We start from the raw sequence: 14,554 nt of genomic DNA, 5'->3' as shown, positions 1-14,554 counted from the left end.
CATCTCTCCCCCCTGTCATTGCTGAACACCTAATGTGATGATGCACACACTACTCCATTACTACCCTTGCTAATCATCTTCATAAACCCTCTATTAACTAAAGCCTGGTTCCCATTCTCTGGAGAACTGTATCCATTTGTAATGATGACACAAGAACCACAGCTGCAATTGTCTTGTTTATCACAGCTGAGGCTCGTGACAAACCATGTGAAAACCCACATGAAACATCTATGAAAATACAGTGGAGGAGTGGAACCTCATAGTTAGTGTATCTTACAGCACTCCTTCAGTGAACAAGGGTTTCTTTTACCCCCTTAGGCCACGTGTTGTGCTGCTTCCTCCTCAGTTTGCCTGGGTGTGATGCCCTGTGTCCACTCAGTCCTTGCTGATTTCCATAGAATCACAGAATTGTTAAGGTTGGAAAAGACCTCCAAGATCATCTTGCCCAACCATCTCCCTACCACCTCTCTCACTAACCCACGTCCCTGAGTGTCTCATCCAGCCTTTCCTTGAGCATCCTGAGGGACAGTGACTCCACCACCTCCCTGGGTAGCCTGTTCAATGCTGAACTGCTCCTTCTGAGAAGAAATATCCCCTAATTTCAACTAAGCTGGTACCACAGAGTTGTTTACTTTCATAGTCTCATGGGGAACATGCTTTCCACTAGAAACTATGAGGCAGTGGAGGACTCTTGGTGCTTTGCAGTTGTTTGTAAAGGACCTAATAACTGATCATGGAAAATGAAGCCACTCTGTGTTATTGGACAATCATATTTGACTAGGTAAATCCTCTGACTAAGACAAAAACTGATAACCCTCTTGCAGTGCTGTTCTGCTGTGAGAGAACTTCTGGCTTGGGTTTGAGAAGACTGACAGCCAGTTCTATGATCATGGTGATGTTTTTAAATAAAATCTGTATAAACCAAAAGAGGAAAAATGGCTTCAACTGATAAAAACAACTTTTCATTGAGGGTATTTCTCTTAGGAACACCAGATGCGGGGTAGGGTAGCTGATCTGGGAGGTCTTCCAATTATCTTTTGGATAATTCAGGGTTGTGTCTAAGTCAGTAGACTTAGACTTCATCATAAGTCTAGTCCAGTAGGCTGACTTCATCAAAAAAACATGGCAAAGGAGTATGTTTGTGCTGCAGAAAAGAATGATATACAAGATGAATGTTGAGTGGAATCGTAACGTTCAGAGTATCAAAAGTTTAGCCTATCACCAAAGTGACCTGGATAATCTGTGTTCAATTAGAATTAGCTGTTGAGTTTATCTTCAGCAAGCTAGGAATGGATTTAAGTTAATTCATAACTTGATAAAGTAACAATACAGTGCAGACTTCCTCAAGCAGTGACTGTGAGTAGCTATCACTGCAGGATGACTGGAGCTGTTTGATCTAGGTGCAGTAAAACATTTGTTTGCAGAACCTCAGTGGCTTCTCTGTCTTTGCAGAACGCTCTGGACTACCTGGAGTGTGGGCTGAGTAAGTCCTACAGTACTTCCAGCCATGCTCTGGGCATAGACCTGTGGAGAGGAAGAAGATGTTGTTCTGGTAACTTGCAGCTGCCACCACTATCCCAAAGACAAACAGAAAAAGCAAGGACACCGGACAGAGACGTTGTCTGTCGACCAACCACGCTGCCTTTGTTGACTCCTCCGAGCATTGCAATCACCTCTTACCAGGACTGGTAGGTTACTTTACTTCCATTTGTTGTGAATTTTCAGGGGGTGGTGGTGGTGTTCTGGTTTTTGGTGGTGTTTGATTTGGGTTCCTAATAACCTTGTAAATACTGATCAGTTTTGGGGCTGTGAGACACACGGCGTGTCATGGATCTCATGCTGCAAAGTAGTTGTGTGTCTCTGAAATTCTGCTTCTGGTGAAGCCTTTCTTGTCCAATTTCCTTGTGTATCTTCATTAAACTCCTGTGTCATAAAGTCCTATCTCAAAGGATTTGCATTACCAGCTTTCCACTCACAGCAGAGTTCAGGATGGTGGTAGACAGTTCTACAACAGATCGAGGCTTTAGCTCTCTGGCTCTTTACTTGTACAAGAAGGGATTGGAAAAGTGTTTGAATCTGATGATAAGCTCAAGAAAAGTCCCAGAGAAACTACCAGGGAGCTGATTGAAAGAGGGTTGCTAAGAGGTGAGTTTCAAAACAGAAGCTGAATGTGAAGTGTCAAGCCAAGGAAACTCGTCTAGAGGCAGGAGAGGAGGGCAAAGCCCTGTGTGGTTTTGTGTTGGAGTTGCAGTGGTAGATTTTAGTGGTGAAATAAGGCCAGATGCCCAGCTTGCTGCATGAATCCTGTACTCCCCACTTCAGACTGCAGGTGTCCTTTGGACTCTGGTTTTCAGATGCACCCCTCTCCATTTCCTTTGGCAGCAAGACATGTTCATGTTGTTGTTCCCAGGTCTGAATCTGGTTTTCACTTTAAGCTCGATGCTCATTAGAGCTGGGATGTTGGTTTACGTGTGAACAATTGCAGAGGGCACCCTAAATTCATTTGGTGGTGTCCTTTAAAGACACTTTTCCTTTCAAAAACCATTTTAAAGTTGCATTTGAGATGCAGGAATAAAAGATGAATTAGCAGAGCCTTTTGTTCAGTGTTTTCTAAACAGCTGATGTGAATAAAGTTAACAAAATTAGTTCTCTAATATTTCAGATGGGTTGTAAATTTTGATGCTAAAAGGGTTGGTCTGCCTTTCATGAGCAGCCCCTTTTGTGTATGTGCAGCAGGCTGTAACGTTGTCTTGGTGGCAGGGCAACCCAGAGCCTGTTCAGAAGGTGTCCTTTTAAGAATGAATTAGTTCTGCTCCTTGTGCCTACCCCCATGTATGATGTAGGAAGCTGTGAGGAGTCTCAGGGATTCATCATTGGTTTCCCTCACAACACAAGGGGGCATTGCTGCTCCTCTGTGACAACAGGCTCTGCATGCAGACTGCATCACACAAGGTGAGTTTTCCTTGAGCTGTGTGCCAGTCATAGAAAGAACACGTACAGTTGATGCTTGTGTTGCTGTGAGTTTCTTGTGAGACTGCCCTGTTACCCTTCAATCTGTCCCAGATAGCAAGGTGGGTGCTGCTGGGTGGGGTGACTATGATGCAGAGTGGTTCCCACACGCTTACACAGGCATCTTTGCTTCCCCCTCACCTTTCTGACCTGGTTCAACTGGCTGCTCTGAGCGCTGGGAAGAAGGCTGGTCTCATCTTCCCCATGTTCTGTTCAAGTTCACATCACCAAGGGCTTTTGACTGGGTTAGCACTCTTCTCTACCCAGTGCTGGGCAGTTCCTTGTTGACACAATTCCCAGTCACTCAGAGCCTGACTGTGCTCTCAAGGAGCAGAATCAAGCTTGAGATGTTTTGTGTAGGAATGCTGCAAGCTGGACCTGGTCCCTGAGCTCTTTGGGCTGTATTGTGGTTCATTTCTGCATGAAACACACCCTGGAGGCAGGTTATATTTGTGTGAGCCCAGTTTGTGCTGTGCTCAAACAGCTTTGGAATGATATGAGTGTTAAGAGACTCAGTGAGTGGGCAATAAAGTGGTAGGAAAATTTCAGTGTGGGTAAATACAGAGTGATGTATCTGAGAGTGAAAGAATTGTAGCTGCAAACCCACTATTGCTGCTCAGAAGCAAGAAGCAGAGAAGTCTGATAGACATGCAAGTTCAGTGCTAATTAATGGTCAAAAAGCAAATTAATTGTTAAAGATTTGAAGGGAAAGAATGGAGGATAAAATGCAGAACATGAGGATGCTGTGGTTGCAACCCCTTACTTGGTCAAGTGATGGATACAGTGCACAGTTCTGGGCCCCTCTCTCAAAGAAGGGGCTAGGAGAATAGGTAAGAGCTAGGTCTAGGAGAATAAAAGAGAGAGAAAGGTCTCAGGTGATCAAACATAGAGAACAGCTTCTCCCCAAGGAGAATGGAACTCTTCAGCCTGGAAAAGGCAGCTGAGGAAAGAGGTGAGACCGAGACCTTTAGTGGTATGAAGCTGTCGTTGGCCTATTGCTTGTTGTCTCTTCCCAGATGAGAACAAGGGGCCATCAAAGGCCAGCATACAGCAGGTGCAAAGCAAGTGTGAGGACATGGTGGTTCATTACCTGGTGTCTAATTACACTGCAGAACTTGTGCCCTGGGATCCTGCAGGTGCTAGGAGTTTGAGCAGGCTCAGTGGGGAGCTTAACAGATCCTTGGAGGAGTAATCTGTTGTGGTTTCCTTCTGAATGTATAAAACTCATCTCTTGTTCAGCTTCTGAGCTGCAAGTTGTCTGAGACTGGGAAAATATTTGCTGGGAAGTACCAGAGGAGTTTGCTTTTCTGTTCCTTTCTGCTCTGTGCTTTTAATCTCATGGAAGACAGATCATGGGCCAGATGTACCATTGGCCTAACCAGTAAAACCATTCTTAGGCTGGGATTCTTGGGGCTTTATGAGTATCTGTCCTTGAAGCTTTAATGAAGATGCTGAAGCTACAGGCAGAAAATGAATGTGTTAAACAGTCAGAAGTGGGGTGGGGGGAAAAGAAAGTCTCTAAAAGCAGGGAGCCTAATGCCCTTAAACAGAGTAAACCTCAGACTGGGAGAGGAAAGAGGATTTTCCTTGTGAAGAGAGTAAACTCTTAGTTTGGTAGGATTATAGGATAATTCAGACTGGAAGGAACCTCACTGAACCTATTCCTGGGACTGAGCTTCAGGACACAGACCTGTCCTGACCTCTGTGCATGTTGCCAAAGGCAGACAGTCACTGATACTGGTATGGCAGGGGGGTTGGTGGAGCATCCAAACAGCAACTCTCCAGTGAAACTTAAAAAGGACCCTGGTCTGAGACATTTGGAGCCACACAACTGGCATCTGTGAATAATTTAAGGTCCAGATTTAGGTTTTCTGTAAGATAAATCATCATAACTATTACACAACCAATACAATTTGTTTAATATTCAATTAGTGGGTTTAGCTGTGGGTTTTTTCTTCTCCTGGGGGTTCACAGACTTGTAGCTTGGAGATGTCTTTCTACAAGAGATCAGGGAGACTCATCCTGAAGCACGTGGGTTTACTTGAGCTTTTGTTAATCCATTGCTGTGCATATGAAACCCCAAAGATGGATGTGAAACACCTGGTTATTATTACAGGAAAAATGATTCCTAGAAGTAAGGTCTTTATTCTATTTTTTGGGCATAGTAGCTATGTTTTTTGTGTGGTGTAAGAGCTACTGAGGGATTTCAGGGTGACAGTGAACTCTCTGTGCTGATACACAAGTTCTTACTGCTCTGTTAGGTTTAGTGCATCTTCAGAAACAGGCACAAAGCTTCTATAAGGGACATGTAGGGTGGAAGTGGGGCTTTCCCAGCAGAGTTGGATGCTCTTCAAGCCATGTTCTTGCCACCCACTGTAAAAAATTAAATAACCACTAGTCTGTCTTTTACTTTTTAAGATGAATTTGCTACAACATTCATAATTAATCAGCAGCACGTAGTGTCCTGTGTGTCTGGGAGCTTCCAGTAATCTTGCCAGTCATTTGTCAGTGACCAGGTCTATCACTTGTTTAATCCTGATGCTGTGGTGCAGACTGGAATCTGAGAAAGGAATTGACTAAGGGATTGATCTTGTTTTCTGTGAGCATCTCCAAATCTCCCTGCAGTTGGGATCTGGAAGGACAGGGGTGCGAGCGCATCGCCGCGCTCTGAAGTGCGTCTGCACGGGGCTGGCTGCTGCTTGGTATCAGGAGCTGCACTTGTAGTAGCACATGTTGTTCTCCAGATGGGGATCGTGGGCAGCAGATTAAATGAACATTAAAACCAGAACAGCCCCCAAAAATACCAGTATAGTTTTGGGCAACTGGAGTCTGAGACCAGAGCTTGAGGTGAAGCGCTGGCTTCAGCCAGGGGCTGCTCCTGGCTGTAGGCGGGTAGGGAATAGCTGAGGGATACTTGGAGAAGGTAGAATGAGAAGGGGGATGGAGATCTGCAGGGAGGATTAATTCAGTGTCTGTGGGGACAGGACAAGGGGTGATGGCCTCAAGTTGGAGCACAGGGAGTTCCCCCCCAGTGTGGGGAAGAACTTCTTCCCAGTGAGGGTGAGGGAGCCCTGGGACAGGCTGCCCAGGGGGTGTGGAGTCTCCTTCTCTAGAGAGATTCCAGCCCTGCCCTGTCCTAGGGACCCTGCTTTGGCAGGGGGTTGGACCCCATGGGCTCTGGGGGTCCCTTCCAGCCCCTGTGGTTCTGTGATTAAAGAGGGTAATAAACCACTGGTCAGGCTAAGCAGGAGGCAATATGCCTGGTCACTCTGTTATATAGAAATCCCATGGGGGAAAATATTTGGGGCAGTAGGAAGATTAAGTAGGAAAAGTGGAATGCAACCCAGAATTTCAAGGAGCAATGTGGTTTTGGAGAAGCGTGGGTTGTTTTTAAGTGTTGATTCAGAATGTAGGATGATGCCCTGTGAAATAGTTTGAATTGTTACTTTTTAGATATTTCAGGTTCAACTAGATAAGAAATATGCTACAGGCTTGGAATAGGAAAAAAAAATTAGATGAACTGGCTTTCACACATGATGTTAAGAAAAAAAACTGGGAGGAAAAGGAAACAACCTTCAAAACAGGTTTCTGATTTTTATACCTCTATTTAAAATATCTACATGGAGAGGTTGAAGTTGGAAGGTGTCTCTGCACATCACCTGGTCTAAAATGTTTATTATCACATAGTTATTGTAATCAAGCAGGATCAGGACTGGATGTGCTTCCTGTGCTTCAAAAGTCTCTCCCACATTTCTGTGGGGCATTTACTTACCTTGAAACAGGAGGCCAACTGTTTTCCTCAAAGCATCTTGTATATTCCATGGGGAAGATAGATTTTGCTTACATTATCCAGAAGCAACACAGTGTATGTGATTAGTTTTGTGAATCAGAAGGGTTTTTCCTGGAGTTCCCTAATGATCTGAAAGATGTAGATGGTACCTAAGAGTGTTGTACCTGGAAATAGTCCCAAAGGATTGGCTGCTCAGTGAGTTTTGCTCTTCAGTAGGTGAAAATACTATTTTTATTTATCATTTTATTTTATTATTCAGAACTGGCTCATTCCCAGTGCTGAACACGGGGGTTGGTAGGAGCTTGGTGTGCTGGAGACCCCTCAGGACTGTCTCTGGGAAGCTGAAAGTGTTCTGTTGTGAGGTGGTTCTTAAGATCTGGCTGTAGACAACATGCAAACGGCATGAAGAAGTTCACTGAGGCTGAAATCTGCCTGAGCTCACCGAGGTGGGAGGCAGGGGCTGCTTGTCTAGCTTGGGAAGAGGAAATCCCTTGAATTTGTTGTCATTGTTTCCCCCCCTACCCTACTTGATTTTAACACCTCACAAGGATGTGGGGGAGGAAATGTAGATAGTGAGAGATAATTTAGAGAAACGGCTTCTCTACAATTTTGCCACTTTCTCCCTTAGTTTCCACCAGAAAATATCCCATCCTCATTGACTTGGGCTGGGGTGTTGTGGTTCTTCCTGGCCAGGAACAGTGTGGGGTGGAGGATCAGTCCAAGATCCTAAACCATGATGCATTGTTGGCACTCCCAGTTAGCCAACAATGTTTTGTGGGGCATCACTAGTGGATCCCACCATCCCTGCCTGACATCACACCACAAATCCTGGAGATCTGTTTATAAAAAGAAACCACAAGAATCCTTTGTAACAGGAACAAACCCATCTCTGGGCAAGCCAGATGTACATGGGTCACTGTTTGTTCATTTTGTTGGTACTCAGTGCAAGAGCAGATGCATCTGAACCTGCTGCAGAGATAATTTGTGCTTTCTCTGAGTTACCTCTGCAGTTATTTTCTCAGCTAAAAATACCCAGATAAGTGTTTTGACTGCCTATATTTAGCTGTTGTCTGTTGCTGACAGGTTTTGAAGTTCTTGGATCTTCTCAGTTGGAATATTTTCTTTATTTTCCTGTTTTTTTCTTAGATAAAACCCCCATGGTTTACGTGTGGTGTAGAGGAGCTTCAAGAAGAGACATAACGTTGGATTAGTCATAGGCTTTGAATTCAAAATGCCATTGTTTTTATAAATGTCTCTCTGTACACAACTTCTGTTTTGTTAGTGTGATACAATCTTTTTCTTAGCTTACATTGACTGGATTTCTTCATGAGAAAGTTAACATGAGCCAGCAGTGGCTTCTGCAGCTGGGAAGGGCGATGGGATCCTGGGCTCCATCAGCAGAGGGGTGGCAGCAGGGACAGGGAGGGGATTGTCCCTCTCTGCTCTGCCCTCCCCAGCTGGAGTCCTGTGTCCAGAGCTGGGCCCCAGGACAAGGAAGATGTGGGACTGGTGGAGAGGGGTCAGAGGAGCCCCGGCGATGCTCAGAGGGCTGGAGCAGCTCCCCTATGGAGAGAGGCTGAGGGAGCTGGGCTGGGTCAGCCTGGAGAAGAGAAGGCTGTGGGGGGACCTCACTGCAGCCTCCCAGTCCCTGAAGGGACCCCAGGAACAGGAGGGGAATCAGCTTGTTAAAGGGCAGAGACTGGCAGGACAAGGGGCTGGAGTGAAGCTGGAGGAGGGAAGGGGGAGAGGAGAGATTGGGGGGAAGTTCTTTGCAGAGAGAGTGGTGAGGGGCTGGAAGGGGCTGCCCAGAGAGGGGGTGGGTGCCCCGTCCCTGGGGGTGTCCAAGGCCAGGTTGGCTGGGGCCCTGGGCAACCTTGTGTAGCTCCAGGCCTGGAGGTTGGTGTCCCTGCCTGTGGCAGGCGGTTGGAGCTCTGGGACCCTTGGGGTCCCTTCCAACCCAGACCAGGCTGGGATTCCATGATTTTAGTCTGTTTATGTGCTCAAGATGATTGCATGCCTTTTTTCTTATGCATTGCAAAGTCAGCCTGGTAATGTTACTGCAGATGATCCTGAAGTTTGGTGCTGGAAGCTCTGCCTGGAGAGCAGAGCTTTCAACTGGTCGTTAAAAGCAGAGGCAGCTCTAGGCACACAGAAAGAAAGGCTTTTCATGATTCAATTGTAATTACAGACCTCGATCCAGAATGAAGTAAGACAGCTCAAAATGTATCCAGAATGGAAAGAAATGAGTCACTGTTAATTAAGAAAAGACAATGAAACTTCTGAAATATTATGTTCAAACTTCATCCTCCCAAGAAGATAAAATAAATGGAGATTATGGAAACAGGGTTGATGTAAAAGCTGAATCAGCCAAGAATTTGACACAACTTTCTTTTTATCTTTAAAATTCTGACTAATGATAACTTCTGAAAGGAAAGAAATCAAACCTGGCTTGCTTTGTTACCTGGACAACTACCTTGTTCTCAGCTAATGCATGACATGCCCTCGTTTTTCAGCCCAAACTTGAGATAAATCCACTTAAAGATCACACTTAGGAAACAAATCCATGCACCCAAGCTACTGAATCCATTTACTGCCAGGTATCTCTGATCTCTGTGAGGAGTTCCTTGGGTGGTAAGTCCCCTTGAGATGCTGCTTCTGGTCTGTGTCTGTCAGAGGACAGCCTCACCTCATGTGGCTTGTGTTTGTGACTGGTGACTTCATCTGTCTGTGGATGTGGGAAGTGTGTCCCTGGGTGATTCCTCATGTTTTGTTTGCCAGAACATCTCCAGGATAATTGGAGACCAACTCCTCCAAGTACTGAGTGATCTCAGAGTGACTTGTGTTCTGTACCTACCTGACTGATGGATGTCCAATACCTTCAGACCTTCTCATACATTATTTCATTAGCTATGTCATGACCTCCAGGAATCTTTTTAGCTTATTTTTTGGTGTTCCTTCCTGGAGCCTTTGAACAGAGACCCTGATAACACTGAGAGTGTCATGGGAATGGATTAGAGGGTCAAGAGTCATGGAATCATCGAATACATTAAGGGAAGGGAAATGGAAGGGACCTTCAGATGCCATCCAGTCCCACCCCTGCAGTAAGCAGGGACAACTCTGAGTTGATCAGGTCTCTCATTAAGCCTGACCTTGAATGTCTGCAGGAATGGGGCTTCCCCCACCTCTCTGGGCACCCTGTGCCAGTGATCCACCACCCTCAGAGTAAAGAACTTCTTTCTAATATCTAACCTACCCCTGTCCTCTTCCAGCTTGAAGCCATCACCCCCTGTCCTGTCCTTGCACTCCTGGTGACCAGCCCCTCTCCTAGATTCCTGTAGGACCCCTTTAAGTGTTGGTAAGTCACAACACAGACTCCCCAGAGCCTTCTCCAGGCTGAACAAGCCCAACTCTCCTAGCCTGTCTTAATAGGAGAGGTGCTCCAGCCCTTTCTTCATCTTAGTGACCTTCTCTGGATTCCAAAACAGTGATGTTTAAAGAATTACTTATTTCTTTTAGAATAGTTTTCCCTGACTGGGAATTGAACCAGGGCTGTGGCAATGAAAGCACCAAATCCAGACCCCCAGACCAGTGCTTGGACAGGGCAATATTGCTTTTATTTTTTCCCCCATATTATTCCTTGTATTATGTCATTTTCAGCCTCATTCCATGAAAATTAGACTTATGTTTGTTAGGAGCTTATATTTATAAACAAGGGTGGTACCCATGGCTGGATTGCAGGGGTGGCGCGGGCCTGGGGGTGGTGGCGCGGGCCTGGGGGTGGTGGCACAGGCCTGGGAGTGGTGGCACAGGCCTAGAGCTACATGCCCATCTCCTCTCCAGGCAAATACCTTTTCAGAGATTGCCTCCTACCCCAACTTTAGAGCCACATAAAGGCTTTTCTCCTCAGATCAGGCACAAAGGATGCGTGGAATCTTTCCTGCATTGGCTTCTCTCGAGTCACCACAGAGGTCTCTGCCTGTGAAGAATAAGTTGGCTTATGGAATTAGCTTGTGAAATATTAATCTGTGGCTCTGAGATGAGAAAAGACTCACAAGTGCTACAGATTGGTCTGACATATGTGATTACTCACTATGGATAATATAGAAGGCATTTAAATGTTCTCTGAGAAATACTCTAAATCAAGCACAAAGTTGCTAAGGAAATTACCAATGTGAATAAGGTATCTTACATCATATCCCCAGAGCTTATAGTATATAAATTTATTTCCTCATATGTTCCTACTAGGAGATAATACCATAAATACCTGCAAGAGACAGGATGGTGATGTGAAATTGTACTTTTTAAACTTAAATACTAAGAAGTGGAAGGAGCTCAGATAAATTCTGTCTCTGTCTTGCTGTGGTGTGGTTTACTATGGAAAATAATGTACCCAGTCCAGTTCAGGACTAAATGGGAGGTGGAAGGCACCAGGCTTAGTGTTACTGCTGACTTCATCCATGTTCTGGATGCAGATAACTTTCTTGTGACAGCAGAGACCATGTAGAGCTCTGCTGAAATGGTACAGTGACCTGGTTGATGTAGGTGACTAATTCAGTGTGAACAGAGGAGAATCCAAGCCACTCAGAGCTCTCAAGATGCCTTTCTTAGCCATGGAGTTCAGTTATTTGTGACTAATATGAGAAGTGTTCTGGTTCTTCTCGACCCTGTTAGCTGTACTACATGTTTTAAAGACCTAAAACCTTAGGAAATCATATACAGAGGCTGCAGCTGTCGGGTGCTAACCCAAAACCTAACAGACAAGCTGCTGCTTGAATGAGAAATGGCCTGTTTGAAAGCAACTGGATGCTAATCAAGCAGGAAAAGCTCAAAGGGTCATCTTTTAGACTACATGGGTCCTGTTCAACCTTTGCTAAGCTCACAGACATGGGTAGATGCTGTGTGCTGGTGCCCTGACTCTTGAAAACAAATAAAGATGGACTTTTCCAGTTGCTTCTTTCTTTTGCAGTTGGCTCAGTTCTTATACAGCAAGCTGGGGGGTTTGCTAGGTGCTGTGCTTGTCTTCTGTGGCCATTTATAGCACTCCAAAGCCCTATACAAGAATTACTGGTGTGTGCCCTTCAGAAAAACTTCAGAGGCCCCTAAATCTTGGGGGGGAGATGGAGATACAGACAGTATAATTTTAAGTGAGAGCAACCTTACCTCGCAATGGTAATATAAATTGCAGTCAGTTGTTGTTGTTGTCTTATTTGCCTCTTTTAATGTGGGAAATTTGTCATGCAAACCGGTAATTAGGGATGGGTTTCTGCCTCTCATTCAGCATCTCAGCTCAGGAAACTTTCAGGGAAAGTAGAAGAAAAATCCTCAGACGTGTCATTTAAAGCTTTCTGTCACAGAGCTCTGGCTTGGGAGGCAGCAGATGTTGTAACCAAGCAAAGGCAAGCATGTCTTGGGGGTTTTACTTTAAAAAGATACAAACCCAACACTGAAGAGCCTCCAGCTCTGAGCCAAAGAGACATCCCTGCTTTGGGCTCAGTCTCTTCTTGAAGATGTTATTAAGGGAGAGTTGAAGTTCACTACATTGGCATCCCTGCAGAGGCTCCAGCTGATAGTTCTTTGCTGTCACCTTTATATTACTGTTGAGCACCTGGTTTGTACTGTGTATTTTGGGAGTTGGAATGCTGTGGGGTGGCTCTCAAGGGATGCTGTGTGGTGGCTCTCCAGATCTAATATCAGATTAGATATTCTAATGTAATATCTGATCTAATAGCAGATTAGATATTAGAAAAAAAAATTACTGAAAGAGTTGTGGGCATGTGGAACAGGCTGCCCAGGGAAGTGGTTGAGTCACCTTCCCTGGATGCCCTTAAAAAAAGGGTAGATGAGGTGCTCAGGGGTATGATTTAGCACAGGATGGGAATGGTTGGACTTGATGATCTTAAAGGTCTTTTCCAACCTGGTGATTCTGTGATTCCTTTGCTGTGCTGTCAGAAGATGTGGCTGATCAGATGTGTCCCAAATCAGAATGGTGAGTTCTAATCATTCAGGATAAATTATTATTTTAAAGCATCAGAACTTGGTGTGATGGATTAAAAATGCCAGTCAGAGGTAGATGTTTCAGTAGATGCTGTCATCAGATTTGTTGCTACTCTGATGGAGATATAAGGAGATTTGGGACTAGGCTGGGGTAGAACTCAGTAGCCCTGAGCAGTGGAGTGGATGTGTGTGCCTTGTGGTGGTGATGGAAAGGCAATAAAGAAGTTGTGAAGTACCTATTTTCCCCTTTCCTCTCATGTCAGTCTCTTCAGCTTATGCTCACCTTTCTTTTCCCAGTTTCTCCCCCTCTGTTGTGTGTGGAGAGAGAACTAACTCCAGCACTGGAAGGATCCAGGTTCTCTGCCTCAAAACCATCCTTTTGTGTAGCTCTGGCTGTACAGCTGCTTTTAAAATCTATTTTCTTGGAATCTTTTCCAGGTTTTAGGGATGGTGCAGCCAGCTCTCCTTTACCCACCAGTCACCCCCCAGCTTTTTCTTACCAGCCATTGCTCTGCCTTACAGCTTCAGCTGTTTCCTATCCTTACACTTCCATCCCCAGTCACTTCTGCTTTCATGTTGAAGCCCTGTTCTCTAACATCTGTGTTCCCAGCCACTTCCCTTTCTAGAGCTTCCAGCTCATTGATGTGTTTTTTGTCTTGCTCTCAGTCTCCTCTTAGACGTCTCTCTTTTGTTTGATTCAGTTACCTCCCCCTTGCATCTCAGCCTGTCTCCCATTGCCTGGCTTGCTCTTGTTTATTCTCAGCGCTGCCTCAGCTCGGCAATTACAGCTCCTGCCTTAGGCACCGAGCTGGAGATCACATCCATGTCAGTCCTGTGACATTTCCACTGAAGATTTATTCCCTCCTCTCCTGCAGTCGGTTTCACTCTGTTCTTTTCCTCTACAAGTGCCTGTTCCCATATTCTCTACTCTTTCTTCTACCTTGCCATTTCCTCTGCTTTCTCTGTTCACCTGTCTCTGTTGGTTTAGTCCAAGAGAAACCTGTCATTTCATAGCTCTTTTCTTCCTTAACTTGCTTTACTTTTCCCCCAAGCCCTGTGATTCTGTCCTTTCACAAACACAGACAGTCCTCAGCTGCTCTCTGTCCCTCCAAACTCATCGCTTGCTTTGGTCACCCAATTCTACTTCCAACTCCATGGTCACTCCTCTCATCAGCCCTTTTCTTTTATAATGGAAATACAATTTAGCTGACCTGTTTGTTAGAGGAGGACAGTGATTTCACTGCCTCCTACTTAGGGTCACATTGTCCACTCATCTCTCTGAGCTAATGGGGCTAATGGGCCTTTGGAGTTGCTCTTCTGAAAGTCAATCACAGATCCTCTCCCAACCCATCATCTACCCTGTGTGTTGGGCAGAAATCCAGATGTTAAGTAGTGACTGTGCTGTTGAGATTCCCTAATGTCACTGGCCCAGCAGGGGTGTTTTACATCAAAAATGTGCAGATTTTAGCCTAAAACAAAGATGCTGGCCTTCAGGAGTGACATGGAGCCATCTCCCTCCTGATAAAGGTTCTAGAGGCAGCCATCCCTCCTGAATGACCTTTACAGCCCCATCTTTGCACAGATGCCTGACTTCAACCAACCAAATGCTGATATGTAATGAGGGACCATCCAAGTCCTTCCAGAACCAGTGAGGGCAAAGGATCCAGCCCTGTTCCTTCAGGAGCACCTATTACATGTGTGCACCCAGGCAGCAAACAGCTTGGACAACGATTACAACTACTCAGGGAGGACGTGTGGTTT

General features: G+C 45.3%; 1 protein-coding gene across 1 annotated transcript in view; it reads left to right on the top strand.

The window, feature by feature from the left end:
* Nucleotides 1-14,554, top strand: part of PDE4B (phosphodiesterase 4B) — a gene marked incomplete at its 5' end in the record, with an annotated part of 198,424 nt that overhangs the window by 672 nt on the left and 183,198 nt on the right. The window contains one exon of the mRNA XM_084266009.1: nucleotides 1,453-1,688. Within this exon, the coding sequence (XP_084122135.1) occupies nucleotides 1,453-1,688 (236 nt within the window). The remainder of the gene's footprint in view (nucleotides 1-1,452; nucleotides 1,689-14,554) is intronic.

The sequence above is a fragment of the Gallinula chloropus genome, assembly GCF_964237585.1.
Source record: "Gallinula chloropus genome assembly, chromosome: 6".
Taxonomy (NCBI): Eukaryota; Metazoa; Chordata; class Aves; order Gruiformes; family Rallidae; genus Gallinula; species Gallinula chloropus.
This window is presented reverse-complemented; position numbering and strand designations above follow the sequence as displayed.